This window comes from Drosophila serrata, unplaced genomic scaffold (genome assembly GCF_035046125.1).
Source record: "Drosophila serrata isolate PLE 108 unplaced genomic scaffold, ASM3504612v1 contig_30, whole genome shotgun sequence".
Classification (NCBI taxonomy): domain Eukaryota; kingdom Metazoa; phylum Arthropoda; class Insecta; order Diptera; family Drosophilidae; genus Drosophila; species Drosophila serrata.
In genome coordinates, this window is record NW_028256928.1 from 950,598 (window position 1) to 969,508 (window position 18,911).

The 18,911-nt window shown below is 41.2% G+C and overlaps 1 protein-coding gene across 5 annotated transcripts in view; it reads right to left on the reverse strand.

The window, feature by feature from the left end:
- Window positions 1-2,492: 2,492 nt before the first annotated feature.
- dpr15 (defective proboscis extension response 15) overlaps window positions 2,493-18,911 on the reverse strand; it is a 29,025-nt gene continuing 12,606 nt past the window's right edge. For 3 of the 5 annotated variants that reach the window (XM_020943019.2, XM_020943021.2, XM_020943022.2), the window contains exons 4-7: window positions 17,411-17,645; window positions 16,186-16,865; window positions 15,395-15,500; window positions 9,864-11,158 (exon numbers count right to left, since the gene is read on the reverse strand). In XM_020943019.2, the coding sequence (XP_020798678.2) occupies window positions 10,830-11,158; window positions 15,395-15,500; window positions 16,186-16,865; window positions 17,411-17,645 (1,350 nt within the window). In that variant the 3' untranslated portion in view covers window positions 9,864-10,829. Of the gene's footprint in view, window positions 2,946-9,863; window positions 11,159-15,394; window positions 15,501-16,185; window positions 16,866-17,410; window positions 17,646-18,911 lie in introns of those variants that run through there. The other 2 variants (XM_086833413.1, XM_086833417.1) reach the window with 1 other exon arrangement.

The window sequence follows — 18,911 nt, forward strand, 5'->3', positions numbered from 1 at the left end:
TGTTTGGGGGGAAAAGACTGACCCACATTCGGGCGGCGGTGCGGTGTATACAAATTGAAATCAAGGCATTAGCAAAAAAAAAAAGAAAGAAAAATAGGGAAAATGTTGTGCGTCAACATCTGAGTTGCGTCGGAAAAACGGGCGGGAGAGCGTGCAGCATACTCTCGGGCCGAGATGGAAATTTATGCAGAGACCTTCACGGGCACCGCTCCATCCGATCACGATGTGTGCGAAGTCTACTAATATGAAATCAATAAATTGTGAGCACTTTTTTTTATTGCCATCAGGACTGGAGACCCGGAAAGCAGAAGAGCTGTGTGTTTTTATTTACCCCGATTTGTGTCCCATTTTTATACCCTTGCAGGGTATTATAATTTCAGTCAGAAGTTTGCAACGCAGTGAAGGAGGCACCTCCGACCATATAAAGTATATATATTCTTGATCAGGATCAACAGCCGAGTCGATCTAGCCATGTCCGTCTGTCCGTCTGTCCGTCTGTCCGTCTGTCCGTCTGTCCTTCTGTCCGTCTGTCCGTCTGTCCGTCTGTCCGTCTGTCCGTTTCTACGCAAACTAGTCTCTCAGTTTTGAAGCTATCTGAATGAAACTTTGTAGTTAGCCTTCTATATACTCTCACTCGTATATATGTCGAAACGGGCCGGATCGGACGACTATATCATATAGCTGCCATAGGAATGATCGGATAATTTTTACAAAAAAAATTATAACAATTTCAGTTTTCAACAGAATTTGATAAAATTTAAGATATAGCCATTTTACTATACTCTACAATTTTGAATAAAATTTAATGAAAATCGGACAACTATATCATATAGCTCCCATAGGAACAATCGAGAAATTAAGACAATTAAAAATTATAACATTTTCAGTTTTCAACAGATTTTCTTCAAATTTGAGGTATAACTATTTTATATCAGTCTTAAATTTTGTGTAAAATTTTATGAAAATCGGACTACTATATTATATAGGTGCCATACAAACGATCGTTAGATGTGGAGAAAAATGCACATCTGTGACTGTAAAACTGCAAATATAATATGTAAAGGTGAATGAAATGAAAGCAGGTATTACTTCATTGTTTTTTAACACAAAGAAATATAATTTATATTGTTGGGATTCTAAGTCATAGAAGTTCTATCTGCAAGGGTATATAAACTTCGGCGTGCCAAAGTTAGCTTCCTTTCTTGTTTGTGTTCGCTTTTTGCATAAAGGATAAAGATGCCAAAGACGATGACGCTGCCGTCTGGCTGGAGAGATGGGATTGGGAACTGAGACTTTGGGCCGGGCCAACGGAGAGCGAAACTGCCACGCTCTGCGAGTTTATCGGCACAACATCCACTCCAGAAATAATGATGTCTGCCGGCAGTCTCGGGTAACAACGCAATGGCAACACAATCCCTAAACCAAACCAAACGGAAGGCAGCTGAATTCGAACAGCGATTCTGCGGGCAAAGGCCAAGACAATATAGCCATGTCCTGCATTAAATATACCCGTACCCGTATCCGTACCCGTTCTCATACTCGTTTATATTGCTGCATTTGTTGTCCTTAAACAATAAGGAGGCAGGATAGATGCAAGTGATTCGAATGCGAACGCTCTTTGTCATGGCAACGAGGTCTAAGGAGGGAAGTTTATGGAATAAAGCAGCGATTTTATGAGATTTGCGAAGGGACAAAAAGGGTTATGCAGTGCACAATATTTCTCTGACTTGCCAGTAATCAACTTTTAGTTTGAACTTTGCAAGTCAGCTTCTATTTTAACTTCAATGACGAGTAAATGACAATGGACGACCGACCATAAGTAAGTTTAGCAAAAGACTTGACTAGAATTTGAACAAAAGAAACTAGAAACTAAATACTTTGAACAAAATGTGTCATAAAATCTAAGTTTTCCCCAGTACTTGAACCTGTACTTGTACTTAATTTTAACTTGGAAACATTTCCTTATTGGTTGCTCTGAAAGCAACCTAAATGGAGCGACATGTTTGCATATGACAACGTCACCATAAATGCCATTGAATTAGGGTCCTGGAATTAGAGCTGGCCACATTCGCAGCCGACCAAATGCAGGTCAACTTGGCCGGAAAGCCTCCTCCGGCCCTGAGGGCCCGTCATCTCGGCCAGTAATGGACTTATGCAAATTAGCGAGTCATATCGCGCACAGAATATTGCATTTCAATCAATTTCAGCCGGGAATTTCCACATGCCTCCTGCAATTTATGCGGTCAGGTGCATTGATATGTAAGGAGGCGTTCGTGCGGCAAGTGTAAACCCGAATCTCTGCCCTTTCCATGGACGATCGAAAGAATTGAGTTTCCAGCAAGTTAAGTTCATTTATATAGCTCTATTCACCGCTCATATGGCAACTTTTTTATTGCCATCCATCAAAGGGGATTTAAACATTAAAAATACACGCTGGCAACATGCCTCGTCCATATAAAAGAATAAAATAAAAAGTGAAAATCAAACAGCTGTTTTGCGCTTTTTACGACACAACTTTCGCCCGCTGCTGCTGCGGCGGGTTCATAATGCAAGTTTAATCTTAAAACAATACATTGAAATGTTTTTATACAATTTAGTTTTGCATGGGAATCTGCACAGCATCCGCTCGCCGACAGATGGGAAAAGGCAAAATTACCGGCGGATCCGGGGTCTCTGGTCTCCTCCGCAGCAGCTGTTGACGAATGTCCTGGCCCAAGGGTATAGGGTTACGATGGTCTCCCCTCGATCCCGCTCCGATTCTACGGCTCTCCGGCTCTCCGGCACTCCGGCTCTCTACGGATTCTCCGTGGCGCGCATTGGGCACCGGCAAAGATAAAGTACATTTCTGTGATAAATATAACAACAAGTACCCAAGGCACGCACAAATGGGGCTCTGGGCCCATCAGGGTTCGGGTGAAAACGCATTCTAAATTTCATGCCCGAATCTGTGAAGGAAAGGGAAGGGGCTATATATACACTTGGATAATATGAATCAATATAATTATTATTTGAGATATATATTTATTCCTACCTAAGCAGAAGTTGTTGAGTATTTGGTTTGCATTTACCCTTATACCAAACATTTTCCGTAATTTCTTTAGCCGACTATTTGTAATTGAGATATATAGATATTTCCAGGAATTCCCTGCGAATTTGATTGCATTACTGTCTCATTTCTCTCCGTGTAGATTCTGGCAGCTGTTATAATGATGCCGACGATACATCATCGCAAAATGCTAACATTTTCGGCAGCGCCGGCAGTCAACAGCTGTTGCCGCTGATGAATCCTTTGGGTCCGGCAAAGCCAAGGGTATCCTTTGCCGTTGCCTTTCCCAATGTCGCTGCCAGGCGAGTCCTGCCTCCTCCTACTCCTACTCTCTAATATTTCAATATTTTGCACATAAAAAGGCGCAAGTTATTTTTCATATTCTGCCACACCTCTCTCTCTCTCTCTCTCCAGGCGAGTTCTTTTTTGGCTAATTTCCCTCTCCAACCTACCGAAAGAAAATAAATCTTGGAAATTTCGAAATGTTTGCCTCATAGAGACAGAGATATCGCCCGAGTGTCGGGCGAACAACAACGGCATAATTAACAGCCATAGAATATTCAGGGCACGCGCCGAATGCTCCGGTTTTTCCCAATTTTCCCACAGCCCGCGTGCCACTGAAAGAGTTTGCCATTTTTGTTTGGCAGAAATTCTTTTCGGTTGCCGAAGCAAACACACATTTATGACTTGTTTTAATTTGTTGTGCGTGCTTTGTTTATGCGAAATCTGCATTTCCGCCCAATTCGTTTTAAAATGTTCAGTTCCACGAAAACCCCACAAAAGCAACAGATCAGGAATGGTAAAAGGAGTCATAGAGGACCTCAAAAGCCGCTTAGAACCAATTGCATGTGTGAAGGAAAATTGAAAGTTTTTGTGTTTTCCTGCCACTAGGTAATGCGATAAGACAGAGAGAACGAAGGGACATAGAAGCCGGTGGAAAAGAGCTGCAAGCTTATAATGAAACAAAGAAAATTGGGCCCAGGACTTTTGCGGCGTGGCTTGGCTAAGAGAATTATTCTTTGGCAGTTGTGGTTGTCCTTTGATTTTATTTCTGAGCCACTCCTCAAAAATTGCGAGTCCTTAAAGACAACGAGAAATATAACTATTGAACAAGTAGAGTATATCTGCGATAAACAAGATTATATATTTAGACATATTTATAAGTTTTATTATTACTATTACTATTATTATTATTATTATTACTTTTATTAAGCAGTAAGTATTTTGGTCAGTTTAAAACCCATCTTACATTCCTGCCTCTTGAACCTATTAGAAGAGGTCGTAAGTCGTACCTGTTATTGGCTTTAGCAGAAAATAAAGTAACATATATAATAGTCCAAATTCCACGAATCAGTCAATCATTCAGAGCCGCATTCACCGCAAATCGATAGCCCAAAATCGCACTAAATTATTAATCACTTAACACTCTTAAGGCTCGCAGGACAACAATGTGCCCGATGATTAGATGGCTCCATGTCAATTTATAAGGACCGCCGGGAGATGCGAATCCTTGTTCACTGGCAGGCAGGATAGGATGGAGAATGGAGAAGCCAGGGTTTGTTATATATCTTGGTCAGCAGACAAAAAGCTTTCATTAATTCAATATGCTTACGGGGAGGTCAACTATCATTAACCAGCGCTGCAGACAAGCAGCCGATGATAACCTATTGGGTGTGCGAGTGTGTGTATGGGGGGAATGAATTAGTTTGCATTAAGTATACGCCACAGTGTACTCACAGACGACGGGCAGGATTTAAGGAGCAAGTGTGTGAGTATATGTGCTGGCAAGCCAGGACTTATGACTGCCGCTCATTTGGCTGCCTTGACAGTGGTGGAGTGCCAGCAGCCCTCGGGGGGATTAAGTTCCTGCCCCTGCACACTCCCCCGAGGCAGTGTGTGTGTGTGTGTGTTTGTGTGAAGCATGGAATATTAATTCCTTAAGTAATTCACAACATTTGCAACTAATGTTTGTTAATGAGCTCCGCCACATCGCCCCAACACATCCCAGCATCCTGGCTTCCCGGCATCTTGGCATCTTGGCATCTTGGCATCTTCCATCCTCTCCTCCGGTTTTGGCAACGCCCGAGGTCAAGGCGAGTGCTGCGGGTTGTCTGCAGCTTTCCGACTTGTTAAATGCTGGAATTACCAAAGTGGAAAAGTGAAAAGGTCCCTCAGTAAGCCCAACTGTTAGCTCCGCAGAGTCTCTTGGCCTCAGAGACGCTCACACAAAACACTTAATGAAATAATTATGTAAAGCAAACAACCTGTCGTTATATGCTCACCTTGGCCATCACCTTTGCCGCAGAGACTTGCTTTTGACATTCATTAATTTGATGATATCCAATCTTAATTATTATGCGTTTAATTAGATGGCTTTCTGGGTGCCAAAGGCCTTGAGCGAATACCTGGCAAAGCATTAACTGGACATGGATAATGGGGGGGGAGTTGTGGAGCTTCCATTATAAGTAATGTTAGCGATCGTTTATTACAACCTTGGAAAGATTAAAATTGTTTTTATTTTTAATGAAATGCTTGTAATTAATTTAAATTGCAATACATAGGCTATAAATTGAACAGAATTCTATAAATATCCTTCAAATCCTTCCTTGCAACCAACATTATTAATTAGACCATTTAACAGACACATTAAATTGAAGTTTTACATTTATGTACACATGCTACAATAATTTACCTTCGATGCTTTAGATTATATAGAACATTGATCCCAGCACGGATTATCTTTGGATGAGTAATGCCCCGGGCAGGAACTATGTCACGGCACCTAAACTAGTTTATTGCATGCTAATCATCGCACTCCCCCTCTCCCCATTAAGTATGCAACAAATAGTCACCAGAAGCAATGGGAGGCAGGGGTACATGTAAAATAATTTGAAAACACGGCATTAGCGTAATGAAGCATGGAAAAGCGGGCGGCCGCCGAGGGAAAGCGGTGTGTGAAAGTAGGTGAAGCCGTTGGCAAGCAGGTGAAAAGCGCACATAAATGCCAGAAGTTATGCAAGTCCTTAACTTTCATGAGTATGCCACACTGACAGACGAGCGTTTCGGTTGGGCGTGAGTGTGTGTGGGGGGCGTGGGGCGTGGCTTTTGACGATGAGGTGCAGAAAGGGACACTGGCAAGGGAGGGGGTGGTGGTGCAGGTGCCGCCAAAGAAAAACTGTTGTTGCAAATGCAGATGGAAATGGCTGCTGGCTGGGTGCAAGTGGCGTATCACACATGTTTGTCATGTGAATGGGGGGTTGCCTCAAAGTGTCTGTCTGGATTCAGGTTGAGTGCGAGTTCTCTCGCAAAACTTTGGGACACACACATATGTTGGGGCACTGAGAAAAAAGTAATATAATAATAATAGATAGAGCTCTACATGTTAATAATAAATAATAAAGTAAACAACATGATTTTAAACAATTAGTTCAATGAACATTCTAAAAGTATTTTCAATGCATGTCCTAGAAAGTTATCTAAACCTTTATTAATCCCTTACAGTTGAATGATTTTAAAGCATTCCTTACCTTTAATTTTAACTACTCCATCTCTTGCTTGTTTTGTGGCACAATAAAACACAATTTTTTCTCCCACTTTAAATAACAATTTTTGTTTAAGAAGTCCCTTAAGGATTTTAAAAGTTTTCTAAGTCTTTCCCAGCTCTCAGTGCACTCCTTACCAAGCGGAAAGCCTCGTATTCTTATTCAGTGCGTAATCTTCACCTTTTTCACAGTTTTGCTGTGCGCTTTTATTGCATCCTTTCGAGACGCGACCAGGACTCGGTCGCAGGAGAAGTCGCAGCAGCAACAGCAACAGCAACGGGAGCTTGTATCGACAAAAGTTGCACCTTGAATTTGCCACTTTATGCCGCGAGTTGCCCGCACTTTGCCGCCCGTTAAGTAGTTGTAAGCTGCATAATGTATTTACGCAAGCACCGGAAATTGGGTGCCACGAGCTGGGTGGCAACGCGGCCATGAAGCCCTGTGGCAGCCATCGCGCTAAACGCGCATAGACAAGTGTGATCCCCAGCGGATGCTGGGCGGTAAAGTGGCGTGTGGAATGGTGGTGCAGATGAGGATGAGGATGTGGATGAGGATGTGGATGAGGATGAGGATGAGGACGAGGTTAGGGTATGCAGGATGCGGGCACTGTTTGGTTTCTGCTGGCATATTTTATGGCGCTCTACATCCAGCCAAATTGCAACAACTCGCTGCTGCTGCGAAGCGGATTTGATTAATGTGCAACGTTCACGTAGTTCAGAGAGCTGCGGTTTACGGGCCTGCAGATTGCCACTCGACTGCCAGAGATTTCAAACTCTATTGGAGCCCTCAAATTAACGTTTCCTGGAAACCGTACAGCTTTAGTTTTTGGGCGGTGACAACAGATTCCCTGTACTGTCGTTTAATTGTATTTTTTTAGTTTTTATTTTACATTTATTTGCATGGCTGGCAAATAACCAACATTCAGCAGGACAGACAGCCATATACACCATAAGGATCATATAATGTAAAAACAGTGAGGAACATGAGCATATTCCCATTTTGTATTTAACTAAAATAAATATTAACCTGCAATATTTAAGCCTTCTTTAATTTATTGTATTATATTATACCCTTCAGTTTGAAGCTTAAAACGCAGTGAAGAAGTTATTTCCGACCCTATAAAGTATATATATTCTTGATCAGCATTAAATGCCAAGTCGATCTAGCCATGTCTGGTCAAAAAATACATTTTTGAAATTTTTTCGAATTTTGAAAATTTCATAAGGGGTTACATCATTAAAATTGTCAAAAATCGAATAAAAATTTGAATTTTCTAAAACTTTATATAAAGTATGCAGATTTTTAAATCTAACAAAAACTAACATAGGACAGCTTCCCGAATTGAAATCAAAGCATTTTTGACTAAGTTATGAGTTTTTTAAACTTTGAATTGTTGAACAAATTAGCATAGAATGCAATATTTTAAGCTTAGTTATCATTGATTATTTATACTATCCTATAAATCAACTGCGGCTTCCCGAAGTTAGTTTCATTACTTTTTTACAATAATTATTATAAGGTATACATCACATCTCACACTTTTGCGTTCCACTGTACATGCAGATGGCGGCAAACTCTGGCATTTCTTTGAATGAGAATTGTATGTTAATTTTTTGTGTAATTGGCCAACGTTTAGTTTTTAATACTGACTCGGCAAGGTAGAGCGTGGGTGGGGTGGAAAGCATAAAGTAGAATGCAAATATGGAATTTTTACAAAGATACCGGCAGATACAAAGGGAAACGGGGGGCTATAGGTGGGAACTGTGACAGCCGTGGAGTTCAGGGTCCATTTCCTTGCCATCATTGCCATAATCAGGGTAGGCATCCTTTTGCAGCCACCGCCGCCGTTGGGCGAATTTTGTGCGGCAGTATGCAAATTAACTTAAATGTCAACGGTGGTAAAATTTAAAAAAAGGAAAAATGACAAACGCAGAGTATGCCCCCCTGCCCTGCCATGTAGATTCGTTGGAAAATTGTGCAGCAAATACGGGACAGAAACAGGAGCAGCATCAGGAGCAGGAGCAGGCAGGCAGGCAGGCAGACAGGGTGACAAACTGCAAACGTCAACCAATTTTTTGCCTCCACTCTGGGAGTGAGTGAAACTCGGTGACAATGATGTTAACTAGAGTGTGAAAACTATGATTGGCTGACAACGGAGGTGGAGGAGTGGAGAGAGCAGCGGTGATGCCTGGTTTCCATATACAGCCTGATTTATGCCATATTCTTGCTCATCTCACCGCTCAGGGGTCGTCACCTCCTCCTGTCCCCTGGTTTTGCTGCTCGTCGTCAACCACTTTGCGTACGCTTGTTGAAACAAATGCCACGAACGATTTTCATTTTCATTTTCATTTTGATTTTCCTGCTTTCTCTCTCTCTCTGTCTGTGCGCTTTCACAATTTCCCTGAAAACTCTCATGCTTTACACTAAATGGAGCGCTAGAGCTTTCAAGATGGAAATAATTCTTTAAGCTGGCCAAATCTGTGTTAGCTAATGGACATTTTGTGGCACTTAAAGACGGGGTGGGGTGGCTGGAGGGTCCGACAATTAAGCTGAGTAATTGGCCGGCAATCATTCTAATAAAGAAAAAAGAGTATATCGGTTTTATAACTCAGTTAAAGTTAATTAAAAGCACAAAGAACTGGCGTGTGCATTTCACTTAATAAAATGCGCTTAAATTAAATATGAGAGAGTTTATTTAAAATGCACAAAAATGGCATCATCGACGGCTGCAATGAATGCGCAACTAATGCCAAAACCAAAACTCATTTATCCGTATCCCGGCCCGGATGGCCACGCCCACATCCTGCCCAATAACCACAGAAAATTACTGCTGAATTCGTTTTGCCAAAAGTTGCCTGCTGAGCCACGGCTGGAAATATTCTGACATCCATTGGGTTTTGTCGAGCTCCCATCTCTGCATCAGTTTAACACGTTTTTGGTGAGAATAATTTGAGTCGTTTCTTCCTTTCCTTTCCTGTCCCATCTGCATACTGGTCGCTTTTCTTTTTTTTGTGTGTGGAATTCTCCGTGTGTGTGGACAGCGGTTAAGCCATGAATGAATATTTAACAAACTTGTCCACAGTTCTCAGGCGGTGTTTGAATATATGAGTGGGCTGACCAGGACGAAGGAGCCTGTATATGCATGCATATTTTGGAACAAAAATATTTTGTGTAAAATGGTGAAAAAACACGGCTTCCCCTCTCTTTTAATTAATTAAATTGTTGGTACATGGCCAGTCCATTTTAATAACAAAATAGAATAAATAACCACTTGATTCCATTGAAGAAGTTTTATTTATTTTATTTTATTTATTTGTATTTCACTTATTTGTAATGGCTTAAGAATAATTTGCAAACACTTTGTTTTATTTAATTTCAATTGATTTTCGATTTAATTTTTTTTATTTTCATTTGCATTTCCTTAAAATTTGATATTGCAAATCAAGTATACGCAACGTAGGAGCAACTCCATACAATTCTGTTTATTTAGTTGATTAAGTTTGGCGATTCTTCTGGGGTTTTCCTCGGCCTGACTGCATCTAAAATTGTAGTAAGTCTTTTATATACTAGCTAGAGTTTACATTTAGGTTTTTGGCTTGCTTGGGTTATTTATTTTGAATGGAACGCAGTAACACTCACTTATTTACACATTTATTCGGTATTCGTTTGTCATTATTCTATATATGCGTAAAGATTATTTTAAGTCTTAGAAAATCAGGGGTATTCATAAGATATACATACATATTTACAATTTATAGCTTAAGGAAACCGAAAATGAATGGGAATCGATGTTGGGTGTTAATGAGCGCAGCTACTTAGGGGTTTATTTTGTAAAATCGCGATTAATTAGCAATTCCTGTGACAATTTACTCTCGACTTCAAGCTGGAATCCAATTATTATTAGCACATTACTTTGATAACTTATGTATGATACAACCATGACTGATTCCAATTGATGTAGAATTCTGTGCATTCTATTTACACAATTCTTGCAGAGTTATCCTCAAAGTAAGCGATATGCCTGAACCGAAGAATCACAATAAACACTCATTGACACTCAGAAAGAAATGAAGTATGAATTGGAGAGCACGCTTATAAAGTTTATCCAAGAATGAATAATTGGTGTGGATAAGCGTCCGCCTGTCTCTGTGCTATTATGCAATTATATCGAGTAAAATCTTAGTTTATAGCCTCCTTTATAGCGTTAAATCCAAGTTATTTGGCGCCAGACCGGGGACAACTCAAGTCTTGTCCTCGGCCACTTTGGTGGCACTAATTGAGCCGCTGACTCGGATAGATACCGTCCTTGATTTGGGTCCACCTTCTCTGGCACCGCCAGATCCTGAGCTCCTTGATGTCCTCGCTGTGGCGGCGGCGGTATCGTTGATGTTTTCGGTGCAGGCTTCTCTCTTCACACCCGAGTGGCAGATGCCTCTGGCCAGGGAAAATTTAATAATCCACATAAGTGTCAGAAGCGCCGTAACGCTACGCCAGTGCAAATAGCCGTGACATCCAATTAGCGCTCTCCAGCTGACACTGCCCGACTTAATGGCCGAGGCGGAGTATTCACCTGCCGATCACAGAGCGGAAATGAAACGGGTTAGCTTAGGATTCAGAAGTCTGCGGGTTTTGGCACCAGCATTATTCCCGCCATGGTAGCCAAAGTTCGATTGGATAATTCAAAACAACAAACTCTAAAAATACCCCAATACTACCCATTACAATCAATTTTTGTGACTGCAAAATATATACAACTCGACACGACTGCATTCTCCATTCGATTGGATAAATAAAGTGCCCATTGTAATTAAATATTTCTATTGCAAAATTGAACGTCATACGGGGTGTGTGGGTGTGGCTGTGTGTATGTTTTTGTGCGGTTCGGCACACACTCATATGGGTGATTCGCGATTTCCATGCACGGCTAATATCGCTGATGGATTTTTGCGGCATTCGCGGGAAATGAGCACTGAGCTAATATTGAACTTGTATCGACATGGCCCCGAAATTAACTGAAAGTATCAGAGCAAATAAACCCGGATGACCCACACTCTCGATCCCCAGCCAGCTCATTAGGGCCAAATATTGATTAGCCAGTGGCAAAACAATGCAAAGTAATTAATTAAATGCTCTCAACTCGGCAATGTGTGGAAGTTTAAAAATCAATAATGATCAGGGGCTTACATGAAAGGCTTAAAATTAAGCCTATTAATTGAATGAAAATGTAACTGAATGGAAATATTAAATAACACATGACAAACAGGCTCTATTATAAAACACTACAAAAAAAGTATTAATAAATTCATCGATTAATACCCAATTTCTTTACTAGCTGTATAAGTTCTGTAAATTGTTATTGTGAATTTGTAACCCAAGTAGATTTTGATGGTTTTCTATTTAAAACACTTGCCACATAAGTAGTCGACAAGTTAACCACTATTAGGCCAAGATAATTACAAGCTTTGGCAACACTAGCTTTTCCATTATTAAGCCGAGTACTAATTACCACAACCACTGCGTGTTTCCTCCGGCAAAAGCAACACGGTAACAAAACCCTGCGAGTCATCGGAAAATAAGACTAAAACGACCTGCGGTCTGCGGAATCAGTTACCAATCCCCGGGGGATTGTAGAATATGCATGAAATTATTTATTTAAAATTATTAAAATTGAATGAATTTAAGGCCCGCCAACCGCACGCTGACATTGCCACTTCACAAAGTGCAAGCAATAAGCAAATTAATTACGCCACCAACTAGGGCAGACCCAGTGCCACTGCCATTGCTAGCTGATTTAATAAATCACAGAGCGGAGTGCAATTAAAATAAAAATCCCTGAATAAATAAATGATAATATCATTAAGTTATTAATAATCATTTGTCATGACGTGGTGTTGTGGCAACCAAATAAAAAAAAAATAGTAAAATGCCGCAGCATCGACATGCAGGTTTATTAACCTTTTTGCACTTGGGCGTGCTTTCGTGGAAAATGTTATTAAAATTATGTAAAACAAGAAAGGAAGCTAACTTCGGCACGCCGAAGTTTATATACCCTTGCAGATAGAACTTCTATGAATAGGAATCCACACAATATAAATTAGATATATTTGTGTTAAAAAACAATGAAGTAATACCTGCTTTCATTTCATTCACCTATACATATTATATTTGCAGTTTTACATTCACAGATTTGCATTTTTTTATTTAATTGTATTAATTTCTCGATCGTTCCTATGGGAGCTATATGATATAGTAATCCGATTTTCATAAAATTTAACACAAAATTTTAGAATAATATGAAAGGGCTATATTTCAAATTTGATTAAATTCTGTTGAAAACTAAAAATGTTATCGCCACCGCGATTGTCAGTCTTCCGACAACAGCCACCGCCATTCTCATTCCTCTCAAATTTCTCGATCGTTCCTATGGGAGCTATATGATATATTAGTCCGATTTTCATAAAATTTTACACAAAATTGTAGAATAATATGAAACGGCTATATCTCAAATTTGATGAAAATCTGTTGAAAACTGAAAATGTTATACTTATTAATTGAATTAATTTCTCGATCGTTCCTATGGGAGCTATATGATATAGCCGTCCGATTTTCATAAAATTTTACACAAAATCTCAAATTTGATCAAATTCTGTTGAAAACTAAAAATTTTATAATTTTTTTTGTAAAACTTTTCCGATCATTCCTATGACAGCTATATATATACGAGTGAGAGTATATAGAAGGCTTACTACAAAGTTTCATTCAGATAGCTTCAAAACTGAGAGACTAGTTTGCGTAGAAACGGACAGACGGACAGACGGACAGACGGACATGGCTAGATCGACTCGGCTGTTGATCCTGATCAAGAATATATATACTTTATATAGTCGGAGGTGCCTCCTTCACTGCGTTGCAAACTTCTGACTGAAATTATAATACCCTGCAAGGGTATAAAAAGGTCTGCTCTCTCTCTTTCTGAAATTGCATTATTGTCTGGCACTCAGCCAGGCTCAAGCCCACACACACTCCTGCCAACTCCCACATATATCTCTGGAGCATTGTTTTTCATTATCCTCGGCTTTAGCATGTTTTCACTCATTTGCCGTTTAAATAGCAACACAAAAAGCGAGTGGCAAGTGGCCTGTGAGCCTTTCCTTTATCTGCGTCAATTAGTCGAATATTAAAAATACATTAAATCCGTGTTATAAATGTTGTTTGTCATGATCCACACAATGCGGCCATTTCACAGCAAATTAAATTGTGAATTTAATTTTAAAATCCGTGCAAATATTCTTTGTCGATTGTTTGCCCTTTCTGACCTAGACACAAGTACCACTCCGGCAGTCGTCGTTTTTACAGCCATTATTTGTACTCTGACAATCGTCACTCAACCCAGACACAGTCCGTGGATCCCGAATCCAGGATCCCAGCTCCCAGCTCCCGGCCTGTTACAAAACAAACTTGTACCTGTCCGCCCGAAAAATCATGCTGCGAGTCCTTGTCCCCCGTCAGGTGTCATCAGTCACAATCGCACAGCATTTGTTTTGCCGGCTCTGAGCCGACACTCGGCACGGTCGAATCATATTGTCAGCTGGCGAAGGGCCCTTAAGTAGCGTGATTTAAGTGGAAAACGACAGGCAACAAATAGCAGCCAAACGCAGACATGGATGAGCACATGGAGGGAGGCTCACAGAGGGCTCTCATGGAGGAGCACATGTCGGAGTTGACAGCTAGGAACAGGAAGTGGATCAGAAATAGGAGCGATGGCCAAGCGATTTAAATGCAGACCGAAATTTGGGGCAACAAGTCTGCACAGGAAGAAAACAAAGTCCTTAAATAAAGTTGCTATTTAATTCAATACTCCAAGTTATGGGAATTCAACTGCAGAACTTAAGAAGTTCTCGAAAACTGCTAAGAAAGAACATTTAAAGGAGAAGCAGTTTATTCATATTTCTTAATTATTGTCTTTCGTTTATAGTTCCAATTCTTTTGTTAGGATATGCTAATGTGAACAGTGAAAACACAAATGGAGATTTTTTCTGTGTAAAACGTACAAAATGACAAATAGGGACGGACGAGATGGATAACCGGACAGATAGCTAACCATTACGTTGCGACATTTATAGGTCAGTCATCGTCGTCTCCAGCGTCATGGACATTTACCTCCGCATCACTGTCATTATTGTCAGCGTCCTTGGTCCTCGTACTCAACAATGTCCCTGTCCCTGTCCCTGCTCCTGCTGCCCATTGCCTCCCTCCTGGCGGACATTGGGCAAATAACGCAATTGTGGCCATTTCGAGATAACAATAAAACTGCAACCGCTCCTTGCCGGCCCACCCCCTCTGTTGGTTTGGTTTTTGGTTTCATTTCGTTTCGTTTCGTTTCGCTGGCATTGTGTTTGCCATTGTAGGAAATTGTGTAAACAAAATAAAAACCTTTCAAATAGCCGGCACAGTGGCTGGTGGTGGCATGCCAGAGCATCAAAAGAAGGAAACAAAAAATTAGTTAAATGCTCCGCATTCGGTTGTTGTTTTTCATTTTTTTTGCAATACTTTCAGTTTGTGGTAATTTGGCATTTCCATTCATAAGTGCGCCTTGTGCCCGGCCCACTGTGCGCGCATATTTCGCAGAAATCAAAAGTCAAACCAAACACAAACGCATCCGTATAAAATTCAATTAAGCTAAATGAAAACTTAATTCAATTGCGCGGCCATACAGACAAACAGTTAAAACAGCCCCACCTTACCTCCATCACTCCCACAACCCCCCAACAAACCACCCAAAAACCACCCAAAAACCACTCCTTACCATTCAGCACATGGAGCACAATGGTGCGAGGCGCACTGTTCGAGGGGCTGCACGTGTAGTTGCCGGAATCCAGTTTGACTACGGCCGGAATGATGAGTGAAGCCGTCTGCAATGGGATAATGAGAGCGCACTCAGACACGCACAGGTACCTGCCAAATACAGTTGAGCCTCCCGAACTCAAACCCCACAAAGCCACAAGCAATTTGCTAATTATTTCAATTAAATAAATTCTTTGGAAATGTTTCTAGGAATTCAACTAGAAATAGGCATACCACAAATAAGTTATTGTCAATATTCTAAGAATATTAAAAGCGGTCTCCTTACCTTTAACTAACTTTATACATAATATTTACTTTGATAAAGGGAGAAAACCGTAAATCTTTTGTCAAGGAACTTTATCCATTAAAATCCAAACATAATTTTTGTTAACGTTGCAAATATTTAAAGCAACACAACATACTCCTAAATATACTTTGTTTGTTATTGCATTAGGGAAGCTCAACTGTATTCAATAATATAATACATTATTCAGTTGCCGAGACAGTCGTCAGACGAGATCGAGTGTGTCAGACGCAAACTGCTGGGGCCGTATTAAAAATTTTAATTTGACAAACGTTGACAATAAAAATTTAATAAAAATTATTTTTCCTGCCTCGCATTCACGCCAATTTGCGTAATGAAAAGGCATTTAATGGGGGAAAATGCTCTCGTTTGAGGGGAGGAGGGAAAGGCGTGGGGAAAACACAAGGGAGAGCTGGAGGCTGGAGGGTGGAATGCGGTAAGCCACTTACTGTTATCTGTTTAATGAAACTGCTGCTTGGCAGCAAGGTTGTTGTTGAAGGTGCCGCTGTCGTTGCTGCCACAGTGCTCGTTGCCCAGGTGCTGCTACTGGCTGTGGTTGTTGTTGCTGCACCTGCCGTTGAGAAGTCACCTGTCGACGCCGCCGTTGCTGTTACTCCGGCTGCAGTGGATATTGTGGGCTGTGTTGTTGCCAGCAACAAAGAAGTGGCATCCACATCGGCAGTAAGCTGGGAGCTTGTCGTCTTGGTGATGACAGCCATCCCGGCCCCCAACTCGGCCACATCGTTCTGCGATATGGCATCTAAAATATATGAACGTGTTATGGTTGCTAAACCATTAACCGATGTCTCCGAGGATGCGGCTGATGCTGTTGATCCTGCTGCTGTTGTTGTTGTCGAGCTGCTTGTTGTTGGCGCCTCCGTGGTCGTCGTTGTGGTTGTCGTTGTAGAAGTTGTCGTTGTTGTGGTGGTCGGCACTTCCGGCGGCAGATCGATGCGTTCAATTTCCGTACGCCAACCGCGGCGATTATGCAAATAGATTTGCTTCTGATTGTAAAACCAATTAATGAACAGCGGCGGCTCGAGGGCCTGGCTAATTATGCAACGCAATTTCACTTGACTTCCGGCCTTCACATGTCGCGTTGACTCGCCAATTAATTCGGTTTTGGGCTCTGCAAAGGACACACACACACAGAGAAAGTGATAGATACATGTACATATATGGCATATTGACAGGGACTCGACATTCAGCTCCAAAGTTTGCTCGCGAAAGTGCAACGGTCATTGATTTATTGTCCCTGTCATTGCTGATTTATAGGTGTGGTCAAGGGTTTAGGTTTCGGTTTTGATTTTGGCATCCGATTTTGGCGAACGAAGGCCAATAGGTCAACGGAACGCTGCCGACAGTCAATTAAGGGGGCTAAGACTGGACTGACAAAGTTATGTACAAAGGAAAGACCTTTCAAATGAACATACTTAATCAGGAGGGTTTAAAGAGTCCAAATATTATACTTCCTTGGTAAAACCTTAATTAAATGAAGTACATATTCAGTAAACAAAATGGAAAATAATGCCTTGAAATGGTTTTCAGAGTTATTTAATATGAAAAGTAGAATTAAAGTAAGATTGAATTAAACAAAGTAAGGGCTTTATTCGTTTCTCATTGCTTACCCAAATAAGTATGCTACAAATTGTGTGTTCACCTAACCATACTCACCGACTATCCGCAGATGGACAATGGCACTGGCCTTGGGCTCCGTGGACACTTGGCACTCGTAGGTCCCCTCATCCTTGAGCTGCACATATTTGATCTGCAGTGACCAACGCTCTGGATTCGGCGAGAAGACCGACTGGAAGCGCTGATCCGCAATAAAGGTGGTCTGGTCCACGGTGAGAATGTGGCCGTCCCGCATCCGCAGCCAGGATATCGGCTTCTTCACCAGCTGCTTGACCTGTCCGAATGAGATAGCAAAGTTTGCCTTCAATTATCGAGAAATGATTCGAATTTGGGGTTTCCATTTTTAAAATTAATTCAATTATCCCCGTGCTGAAAGCAACTCAAACAGTAAATCCCAGCTGCCCGACCCGCCCCAGAGGATTGGTCAGAACGAGGAGGATTGGTAGGATGATGATGTCAGCAGAACTGTGCCTTGTTTGCGCTGCTCTACCTCAGCTGTGTACACTTTTGGGGGGCCAGTGGGAAGCTGGGGCGGTAAACAATCACGATAACAAAACGACGATTCATTTGTGTCAATAATGGCAATAATAATTTAGTGGCAATTTGCCCAGGCAGCCTTCGTCCTTCGTCTCCGAGTGAAAACAAAATAATACACATTAAGTAGCTGGTCATCGATACGGAAGTGTGCCCATCAGGTACATATATTTGTGTGGGGATATGAATTCACAATAAGAGAAAGCCTCCCTCCCCCACCTAATTACATAGACCCAGAGCAAACAGGAATATCATCCTCCTTCTCTCAGTGTAAATATTGTGGTAACTGGTCGTCGTGACTGCCCCAAATGACTGTCTTTGAACCACTGTCATCAACTACAATGTCGGGTGTCGGGGCCACAGACAACGAGGAGCTGGGAAGCAACGACGACGACGACGACGACGACAACGTCATGATTAGATACTATAATCATTTGCGTTTTATGTGCTTGTTGTTGCCGCCATTTTTGTTGTGAATGTCGCCAAGGAAGTGGCAGACACTGGAAGCGGGCTCACCCTTACATGGAGCCAACCCGGCCACAAACGCTTCCCCTTTTGTTCTGGCTGTTATTGCCAGTTGAGCACGTGCTGTCAAAAACTATCTCTCCTTAAATGAGTAAGAACGTCTCCGCATCGTCGACGAATCAACTCCCTGAAGGAGTGCAGGACTTGGGAGTTTATCACCTGCGGGGGTGAGGGAATTGTGTCACACTTTCACAAAAGAAAATTTTCCAGGATCGTATATCCTTTTACACTTCAAAAGGATATCTAACAGAGATTTACTACGCAACTATAGTTTGTTTTATTTAGCATGGAAACACTTTAAGAAACTAAAAGCCATACAAATCTAAGTTATAATTTGTATTATAGATATTTTCACCCTTGAAAATAAGAATATTTCCGAATGACTCTTACATTTATTAATTAAGGGTAAATGTAATAAAAACTGTGCATGATAATTATAAACAACAACTCCATGTTTTTCCCTTTTATATTAACTTTTTTT